Raw genomic sequence first — 10,099 nt, forward strand, 5'->3', positions numbered from 1 at the left:
TGGGAGTTGGGTAGCGACCTGATTCATTTGCTTGATGGTCGGCCAAGGAGCGGGGGCAAGCTGGTTGAGGGCAACGTCGGCAATCCTGATGGGAATTGCGACAGCTTCACCGGGACTCGTCTCTTGAGAGGGCGTTGGATCGGCGTGGTGGCGGCTCGTCCATGTACAGGGGATTGTTGAGGAATGGACGAAAGCGACCAGGTTGAGGTGGTCTTGGAGGAGCCACGGGGCGATGCGAGCGAGCCTCGGTCCTTGTGAATTCTTGCGATGGAGACATCACATCGGGTGCTGACTGATATTGGATTGTAGCGCAGCGACAGCGACACAGATAACCGGCGGGTCGGACTTTTCAAGGACGACGATGGGCCATTCAATGACGGTAACGACGGTAGCTTCTGACTTTGAGTTACAGGCATGGGGATTATGCAAATCAATATCGAGGGAACCACCCAAGAGCGAAGGTGCAAGAGGCGAGGAGGGGAGTGGGATAAATACAAAAGAAAATGTGGAGTAATTATAAGTTCTACAGCATTCAACAGCACACATACGGATATCGATACCAAATCGATACTATGTCTTTTCCAGAGAATGATTAGATCCTACCGTAGCGCCGGATGGAAACCTGTTTGTGCGCTAAGAACAAGGTTGACAATTACTGATAGCTTCCGAGGGGGTGTTTTTGCAAATTGGGTCACACAGCTCCTCACAGCTCCTTTGAGGTCAGCGAAGGTGGGTGATAATCATAAATACAGGCACGTACGACAACGTTCGCTCAGGTTCGCCCTTGTTTGCCCTTGTTCTAGTCTTCACCAAGCTTCACCAGGCTTCACCACCGCAACCGTAATTTGTCCTAGAATTGCAATAATAACTTTACAGTGCTTTGCATATTGTTTTGCACAACCAAAATTTCGAAGAACTCCACCAGGGTCTGGATCAGCAGGCCCGGTCATGTGCAAGCAAGTAAAATTAATTGTGGAATTGCAGAGGTAGAATTTGATGGTTCACAGGCAGGAGAAAGTAAAGATCATCAAGGTCTTCTTGTTCACTGTGCCAAACGACGAGCACGAAGTATCCGAGGCTATGAGAAATATCCCGTTTGAACATGCACATGACCCGGCACCTTATTGCCGAGAGGGCGCTGCGCATGGTTTGGGGTAACCAAGACTAACTTGAATATTCCCCGCGCTCTTTGTCTCAAACAGCGCGAGACCTCAAAATCATTCGCCGGATGCGTGTGTTCTCGATGACAAGTTGCCGTATTGTCAAGCATCATCACTTGAACCAAAAAGGGGGATCTTGAAGAAGGCTTGTGGATCCTTGTGGACATCCAAAGTTGAGATTGGACCTCGTCTATTAGACACCTCGGAGCGAGAGCAAAATGACATGAACAAGATCTTTAGCAAATCTTTAGAGTTTGAAAACCGAAGGAGAAAGAGCTGGCATAGGCTAGCATTCGATGCGAGTCCCCAGGAGGCAATAGAGCGCAGGATCCCCTAGGCCTAGCTAACGATTGGGACTAGGCATGATCATCGTAATAAAGAATATATCGACCTTGGTGACGGTCGACAGAGCCTTATAGAACATGCGTGACGAACCTAGCATAGAAGAAAGTAGAGATGAGTGACTCTTCCGCTGACGGTGAAGCGATGTTGAGATTAGACTTCTTTTCTGGACACCATCGGTATGGAAAACAAGAAAAATTCCCGAAGGACGTCCTGACGGCGGGCCGGTTGTTTTCAAATCAATGATTCATCAACGGAGCAGAAACTTTGAGTATACATGTTGAGTCAGCCTAGCATACGAAGCACAGGACACCCCGGCCTGGCTGGTGGTCAAGCAAGGTTGAAACCCAGTCGGAACCACTGTGTTGTCATTGAGGAGAAACACCCCTTTAGCTGATTTGGCTGAAGGCTAAGAAGCCTGTTGTACTGGCCAACGGCTTTGATGGTAGGAGTATTGTGCGAAGGGGGAACCCACTCGCGAAGCCACTTTTGATCAGTCTGGGTCTTGCAAGTTTATCCCAGGCTTCGTCTGAAATGGCGACGATAAGGTGACGACAATAAACAAGACTTGGTTGGCATGAAACACACCGTGATTTTCAAGTTCAAGAAGGAACCAATGTGCTCTTCGAACGGCCGGTCTTTACCGCCCTTCCCCAACGATACGTTGAAGCCAAATATCGGGCACGACAGTACTGAGTTTAGCTCTTCTTACAGAGCCACTCCCTGAGGCTCCGCGAACAGTAGAATCAGGCAATCCCCGCACAACAAGAAGACCCGCCGGTTGTCGAACGCCGAAATTGTGGTATACGCTGTCCCATCCCGCGACCTGCTGAATTATCGGAGTGCTTGGTAGCGTTACAGCGCAACCAAATGGCGAGCTTTTCATCGTTGAGCAGAGTCTTATCCCATGCCTAAACATTCGTGAGAGGTGAGATGATCTAAGAGTCCGAGCATGATGTAAGATACGCACATATGGTAAGATCGAGGAGAGTTTCGAGGGATTGGATAAGGAGAAATTTGGACGAAGCCATCATGATGGCAGTTGAAACTTCGCCGTCATGACGGACCTTTTCGCCGTGGACCTCTTCAGGCGGTATGTTCGGGAGGTAGAAGTCGGCCGCTTGAATATTGACTGGATGTCGCCGTTGCACACTGTGCCAGTGCTGTCAACCTCCACGACTTCCACTTCTTGTCCACCTCACTTTTCTTCCCATATATTCTGGCTTCTCATAAACTCGCGCTCCGTCGCTCTTCGTACCTTCCAGGCACTGGGGAAGTTGAGAGTTTGAAAGGCCAGTGCACATTGGAGGGAAGGCGGAGCTGTTCGTTCAACTTGAGAACACTCTACGTGCCACTCTGGCAGCGAAATGACGGTTGATGCACTGCCTCGTGGGCATGCTGAGCGCTGCAGCGCTGAAGGCGCGTCCAATAACTCTTTCCTTCAATCGTCCATCTTGCTAATATTCCAATAGGCTCTGGTTGGAAACAGATATGTCTACTTCACCCAGTGATCATGATCGTACGTCCAGGACCACTCCCTGTTTAGACGGCAAAGGGGGTACAGATTCAGCAGCAACGGTAGGAAAGTCAACGGGTCCTAGCTATGGTGCGCCTTATCCCGAAAACTCTACTGCTGGCTTAAATTGCCTCATTTACTTGTGCTGCGTGCAGTATATTACCATCTATACACCAAACTTGGTGCATTTGAATCAACTCAACCCCTCTACCACAACGACCGCTTCATTGGCCGCATTCCGTCAAAATCTGTTACCCCTCCTCGTACAGTGGCGTCTCTCAAGCGGTGTCTGTGCAAACTTGAGGGCCTCTCAGAGCCCGACAAGGCGCTTGTCTACACACCGCTCTCAAGCCCAGCACCCATAGAAGACTCTGCCCGCCTCTCTTTCCACGCTCCTTCTGGGCCAGGGCTGTCCGAACAAGATCCGATTGCGTTGGTTGTCGAGTCGGAGAAGAGGATCAAGGAGGTCACACAGTCGGACAAGCTGCCGGAACGCTCTGATGATACTGATATCCACTACGGTAAATTCTGTCGACGTCTCCTACCCAAATAGTGCTCTTACTGGCTTTGCAGTGTACTATCGTGTCTATTCATCAGAGGGAGATGAAAAGGCAAAGACGTCCTTTGACGAAACTGACAGCTCGTTAGGGCGCATTAACAGCCTCTTCGTCACTCCCCCTCACAACGTTGGGTCTTTGAAAGCATGCATCGCAAAATTTGAAGGCATCGTCGATGCCCTTTACCAGGACATGGAACTCTTTGAGGACGTGGATAGTGACGCCGCCATGAGCGACTCCGATGTCATATCCTTCCAAGGTGACACTCATCCGGGTAGTGATGAAGGCAATCCCGTAGCCCTTGTCAATGCAGCCGCCAATACAGCAGCGCCTACACCAGGTAAAGTTTTCAGTGAATATCCACTGGACATTGCGGCAACAAAGTGTGCTCTTTTAGATAGACCAGAGCCAAAATTCACGAAAAGAGCTCGGTCAAAGTATACTTACGGTGAGTAACCGTTCCTGAGATAATCCGATTCTCATCGTATAGCATCTCACAGTATATAAAGCGCACAATCCCATCTGGCTATCGATAGAGAGAGATGAGATCTTTTACACGGATGGAGTTATCCTCTCCATGGAGAGCTCCATTCTTAAAAGTATATCTTTCCTTTTCTGCTATTTGGCTGGTTCGTTAACCATTTGTCCGGACAGCTTCTTTCCCAGGATACATGGCGATCAATTCAAAGGGTGAAAAAGGCTGTGAGTCTCCAATTTGCCCTTGGGTTACTGGGTGGTTATTGATCTTCTTTGGCAGTTGTGTGTCAGGGTGAGTGGTCTCCTCCCCTTGTTGGAGTATTTGATATCCACCGTTCACTAGGCGATGTTACTATTATTTGATTTTAGAGCGTTCTTCCTTGAAGCTCGGATCCTGTCTGATCGAGTGCCCGCTCGTTCTAGTCCCACGACCTTCTCTTGCCTCTCTCGCACCTCTTTTCCCCTTCGCTTAACCGCCTCCTCACGCTGCCCCAGAGCCTTCTCACGATACCCAGCTGCCCTCTACACCTCCCTAACCCTCTCATTCATTCCCTCGATCCTCCCTGTCTAGCTGCCGACCGAAGTTCCCTTTGGCCTAGCGCTTCTTCGCGGGGGCTGTGAATGCTACCCGGAGGGCAGTTAGGTTCAATGTTTGCGTTCAAGGCGTACGGTTGATTGAAAGGGTGGTTGTTTGGAGCGAAGGAGGGGAGGGAGGCGTTGTCGTACCCAGTTCTTGGACTTGTTCTGTTCGTCAGGTTCACGATGTCGAGGTGGGCCAAGGTCGAATATGGTCCATAAATTTGGTTTCCTGTCTCTTTCGTCTTCCATTTTCTTCTCGTTTGGTTTCTCTCTCGCCTTTCGTGCTTTGAGCTTTCCCTTTCCCTTCTATGACTTCTTCGGGCATTGCTTCGGCTTTCCCTTTCCCTTCTTCTTTCTCCTTTCCTTTGTCGTCGTCAACAGTGTGTAAATAGTAAGCGAATTCGGCGACCCTATTAATATTATACTGGGGCCCGTGTAACGCTCTTTGTTGCTCGGATAGAATTCGAGCGTGCACCGGAATCGATAACGGAGGTTTGGGAGTTTGTGCAAGTATTCAGGAAGTTACAGTACCAATACAGTACATAATATGTCGCCGTTGCACACGGTGCTCTCCCTCTTCCACGACTTTCACTTCTCAATAATCACTCTATTCCTCCCAGCGCAGCACCAGGACTGTATCATCGACCTTTATTTCCCCATTTCCCCATGTATTCGTGGCTTCTCATGAGCTCGCGCTCCGACGCTCTTCGTACCCTTCTAGGCTCTGGAAAGTTGAGAGTTTCAGAGGCCAGTGCATGCGCACGCTGGATGGAGGGGAGGCGGAGCTACTCGTTCAACTTTCCGAGAACACCAGCGAGGTGACGCTTGATGCACTGCCTCGTGAATGGGTGCATGAAGGCGCGTCTGATAACTCTTTCCTTCAATCGTCCATCTTGCTAATATTTCAACAGGCTCTGGTTGGAAACAGCGATGTCTACTTCGCCTGGTCATGATCATACGTCCACCTCTTTAGACGGCAAAGGGGGTACAGATTCAGCAGCAAAGGTAGGAAAGTCAACGGGTCCTAGCTATGGTGCGCCCTATCCCGAAAACTCTACTCCTGGCTCCAATGATCTAATTTACTTGCGCAGTATATTACCGCCTATACACGAAACTCGGTGCATTTGAATCGAATCAACCCCTCTACCACAACGACCGCTTCATTGGCCGCATTCCCTTAAAATCCGTTGCCCCTCCTCGTACAGTGGCGTCTCTCAAGCGGTGTCTGTGCAAACTTGAGGGCCTCTCAGAGCCCGACAAGGCGCTTGTCTTCACACCTCTCTCAAGCCCGGCACCCAAAGAAGACTCTGCCCGCCTCTCTTTTCACGCTCCTTCTGGGCCAGGGCTGTCCGAACAAGATCCGATCGCGTTGGTTGTCGAGTCGGAGAAGAGGATCGAGGAGATCACACAGTCGGACAAGCTGCCGGAACGCTCTGATGATACTGATATCCACTACGGTAAGTCTTGTCGACGTCTCCCACCGAAATAGTGCACTTATTGCCAGTGAATTTGCAGTGTACTATCGTGTCTATTCATCAGAGGGAGATGAAAAGGCAAAGACGTCCTTTGACGAAACTGACAGCTCGTTAGGGCGCATTAACAGCCTCTCCGTCGCTCCCCCTCACAACGCTGGGTCTTTGAAAGCATGCATCGCGAAATTTGAAGGCCTGGTCAATGCACTCTATATGGAACTCTTCCAAGACGTGGATAGTGACGCTGCCATGGGCGACACCGATGTTATATCCTTCCAAGGTGACACTTATCCAGGTAGCAATCAAGGCAATCCCGTAGCTGCAATCGCAGCATTCACGAAGCGCGCTCGGTTACTTTTTACTTGCAGTGAGTAATAGTTTCCGAGATAATCCAATTCTCATCCTATAGTATTCCACCGAAGGCTACAAACAGAACAAACCCACCTGGCTATCAATCAACAAAGATGAGATTATTCACACGGATGGAGTTATCGTCTCTGTGAGGAGCCCCTCTACCAACCGTATTTCTTTCCTTCTCTGCATCGTCACCAGGATGTTGACATTTTGTTTGAACAGAGTTTTGTCTAGGATACATGGTGATTAATTCCAAGGATGAAAAAGGCTGTGAGTCTCCAATTTGCCTTTGGGTTGCTGGGTGGTTGTTGATCTTCTTTTGCAGTTGTGCCAGAGGGTGAGTGATCTCCGGCCCCTGTCAGAGTATTTGATATCCACCCTTTGCCAGGTTGTGTTGATTTGATTATGTCTGTCAGGACTTAGGCTCAGAAGGGGTCGATGTATGTACTGGTACCGTAGATCTGTCAATATGTAAACGAAGAACAAATCATGAAAAACGAAGCAGACATGCAATTGCCGATTGTCAAAGCTTTCAAAAGAGATTCAAGTGAACCGATACATAAGGTATGAGTAATTATATGAATGCATACGGGTGCGTTCAATTCCTCGTCAGCGTCAGTCAAAAAGACATCATAAAAAAAGTCATAAAAGTCATAAACGTGGAAAAAGTACCTCCCACCGAGGCCCAAAATCAACCATTCTCAAGGTCAACACTACCTCCTGCTCCTCCTTGCCAACGAACTCCACATCCAAGCCCCAGTCAACCTCCTCACAAGCACCTTCAACACAACAGGGCACACGCCATTGCCAACTAGGACGAGGTAACTTCCCCATCCACCTGTTGAGAGGTATAGATTGCGTCGGGTTTCCAAGTCGCGTTGGGGTCTCCTCTGGGGGAGGGCTTAAGGAGGAGGGGAGGGGGTAGTAGGGAAGAATTTGGGCTGGAGGTTAGACGAGGAGGGAGGGCAAGGACTTCCTGTTACCCAACACACGAGAGACGATAGACCGAAGAAGAGTAATGGGCCATGAATTTAAAACAAGTGCCGAAATGGACAAGTTGAGACCACCAACTTGACGGGAATGCATTTCCATTTCTTTCTCGAGTTCTTTAACCCACTTTGAGTGTTCTTCAAACTCGGAGCCTCTCCGATCGAGTGGGAATCTAGAAGTAGGTCACCAGCCTTCCCGTGGTTACGGTATACCGCAAGTCATGTAAGGTGAGGTGTGAGGTTGGTGAGGCGTGATGTTGCTGGGTGGTGTCGTTCGCGCAGTTGGACCAGATCATGGGATCCAGGAAGCCGGAGTTCTACAGCAGTGCGTCGGTATGGTAGTAACAGTTATTATGAGTTTGCAAGAAGCAAGAGTGTTTCGGAAACACCGAGTAGGAATTGCCATGGAGAGGCTGCAGCCTTTATTCGAAAGATCTCAGTGAAGTGAACAAGACATGACGGATAAAGTTAAAGCCGGACGTACCTTCATTCGAGGAGTGCTTCAACTCAGAGCGTCATGACGGCAGCAGCAAACGACTGCATGAACAGTACAAAAGGCAATGAGGTCGACGAACTTGTGGTGGTTGAGATCAAGAAATTTTTGGCGAAAACTCGTATCACGGGAAGTATTTGTGAGTGTCGCATTGTATTTCCACCTGACTGGTGGAACTGACATCCTCAGACAAGAACGTTCAAAGAAGGCAACGCCTCATGCTGCCGACTCCATCTTTGGCGGCTCTTTAGCCTACGTCGCCACTGCCCCATCACGCCCAACTCAACGAACACTCTCCCTCAACGCATATCTCGTGTTTTCGATCGGAACAATGCATTTCCATGACAGTGACCACCAAGGAGTTAACCCCACCCCACGGAATGAACCTGCTCCATCGCACTGGGCTGGTCCAACCTCAGCCTGTTCTTCCACTCTGCTGGACTGCTCTTCGCCGTCTAGAGGTCGGTTGCTGATGCGATGCTAGCTAGAATATATTGTCTTCTCCACAACAGTAGAGAAACCTCTCTAGGAGGACGACGACGACGCGAGAGGCGGACATGCTCTCACATCATTGAGAGGAGGCTTAAAGCACGCATTCGGAGCTGGTGAAAGTCGACGAAAGGACACCTGAGAAAGCAAGCGGGTTTGCAGATGCATTCGGCCCGACATTCACCCTCGTCGAAGATTCGTTGTCCACGATATCTGCTCGTGGACATCGAACAAGACGAGAGTTTGCACCCATCTTTCATCCAACTTCATCTCGGAAGGTGGGCGAATGTCGGTGTGCAAGAGAACACGCTCCGACTTGGAAAAGGAGCAAATATGTAGGGTCATCTGCATGAACAGTCGTTGGATACCCCCGTTATAGAGAAGCATATGAACTCACTTGACATTCATTGTCAGGCGAACCAAGGGGCCCAAGCTGATCCACCGTGCAATTCGACACTTGACACGCGGAGCCAAAAATGCCGTGAACTGCTACCAGAAAGACTGTCAACCGAGGCTCCTGCATCCAGCATGCACATCCCGCACCTTCATCTCCAGAAAATTCTTGAAAGATGTTCGTTGGTGTACGAACTCAGGGAAGATGCGGGGTGCTGTAAAGTACTTAGCACTAGGCGCCTTCGGCGCCAGCAGATTTCATCCCCTTGTCGTGAACTTTGTAAGTGCCATACAGAGCCAGGCAAAAAAGTCGAGCCCACTCACCGAAAGGGATGAACATTTGAACCGCCATCTCTGGATACTGAGGAACGAGATGAGGAGAATAGCCCAAGCAGGCACGTGCTGAAGGTATATAAAAATAGACCAAAACACCCGTTCACCTCGTGGGATGGGGGTCTCTTGGCCTCTGGGCACTCTCCTTTCCTTCCTTCCCTCATCCTGAATCTCTCCACCTTCGGCATTTCAACATGATCGGAGCAAGTGTTCTTGCCAGTGCTCACCACTTTGTTGCTAGTAATGGTGTTGCACAATCCTTGGTAAGTGTGATGACCAGTGACATGCCGTGACATAGCGTCACAGGGCCAATTTCTTGAGACATGGACTTTGTACCTTCCACAACACCAATTCAATATATTTTTTGCACTGGGTTTGAGGGAATGATGTGATTGAATCCACTGAGAGAGTTTTCCATGTAGAAAATTTATTTATTGCTCCAAAAATGCGAAATCAGCTTGTTTTCCCTGCCAAATTTGGCACTCTGGAGAGATTGGACTATAGCTTTCCAACCACAACACGTATGAGCATGGTTTGTAGGAGGATATTACTTAGAATTTGAATTCTAATCGATCTACGGATTCAGAATTTTTATTTGTGGCCCCTATGTCGAGATCACCCCTAAGAATGGGCACTTTAACATAGTTATGAGGTAGTAATTAAAATTCTGGACCTGTAGGATTGAAGCCACATATTAATCGGTTATTTAGTCTCTGCAATTCTAAGCCAAAATCCTATCCATTGTGAAGCTGATAGCTCGAGTAGGCAACATTGGGCTAATAGGTGCTGCATAGCCACCAAAATCAGACACATTGTAGATTTTTATACATTTGAATAGAGAATATCTATGCAATTCTGGCGCATTTTTTTTCTTGTAAATCGGTGGAGAATTGACTGAGCTACATCATTTACAAGTTTGGGCCATCTATAAGCAGTGGCCAAAAC

General features: G+C 48.9%; 4 protein-coding genes across 4 annotated transcripts in view; all 4 read left to right on the forward strand.

The window, feature by feature from the left end:
* LACBIDRAFT_331376 (uncharacterized protein) overlaps positions 1-1,497 on the forward strand; it is a gene marked incomplete at both ends in the record, with an annotated part of 5,899 nt that extends 4,402 nt beyond the window's left edge. The window contains 6 exons of the mRNA XM_001885695.1: positions 310-388; positions 609-628; positions 663-729; positions 753-840; positions 1,008-1,154; positions 1,203-1,497. Coding sequence (XP_001885730.1) covers positions 310-388; positions 609-628; positions 663-729; positions 753-840; positions 1,008-1,154; positions 1,203-1,497 — 696 coding nt within the window. The remainder of the gene's footprint in view (positions 1-309; positions 389-608; positions 629-662; positions 730-752; positions 841-1,007; positions 1,155-1,202) is intronic.
* A 1,063-nt stretch (positions 1,498-2,560) lies between these two features.
* On the forward strand, positions 2,561-4,525 carry LACBIDRAFT_295204 (uncharacterized protein; the record flags this gene model as incomplete). Its single annotated transcript, XM_001885696.1, has 9 exons — positions 2,561-2,595; positions 2,975-3,021; positions 3,049-3,108; positions 3,174-3,539; positions 3,592-4,023; positions 4,076-4,174; positions 4,230-4,277; positions 4,333-4,344; positions 4,422-4,525. 9 exons carry the CDS (start codon positions 2,561-2,563, stop codon positions 4,523-4,525), a joined length of 1,203 nt encoding a protein of 400 aa, XP_001885731.1.
* Positions 4,526-5,561: 1,036 nt separating this feature from the next.
* Positions 5,562-6,855, forward strand: LACBIDRAFT_307071 (uncharacterized protein; the record flags this gene model as incomplete). The annotated part of the gene is made up of 6 exons (XM_001885697.1): positions 5,562-5,664; positions 5,723-6,088; positions 6,147-6,470; positions 6,526-6,624; positions 6,680-6,794; positions 6,846-6,855. 6 exons carry the CDS (start codon positions 5,562-5,564, stop codon positions 6,853-6,855), a joined length of 1,017 nt encoding a protein of 338 aa, XP_001885732.1.
* Positions 6,856-7,700: 845 nt separating this feature from the next.
* On the forward strand, positions 7,701-9,694 carry LACBIDRAFT_331379 (uncharacterized protein; the record flags this gene model as incomplete). The annotated part of the gene is made up of 7 exons (XM_001885698.1): positions 7,701-7,771; positions 7,996-8,078; positions 8,191-8,400; positions 8,591-8,720; positions 8,843-9,101; positions 9,244-9,417; positions 9,659-9,694. 7 exons carry the CDS (start codon positions 7,701-7,703, stop codon positions 9,692-9,694), a joined length of 963 nt encoding a protein of 320 aa, XP_001885733.1.
* Positions 9,695-10,099: the final 405 nt, after the last annotated feature.

This window comes from Laccaria bicolor, genomic scaffold, assembly GCF_000143565.1.
Source record: "Laccaria bicolor S238N-H82 LACBIscaffold_33 genomic scaffold, whole genome shotgun sequence".
NCBI classification, from domain to species: domain Eukaryota; kingdom Fungi; phylum Basidiomycota; class Agaricomycetes; order Agaricales; family Hydnangiaceae; genus Laccaria; species Laccaria bicolor.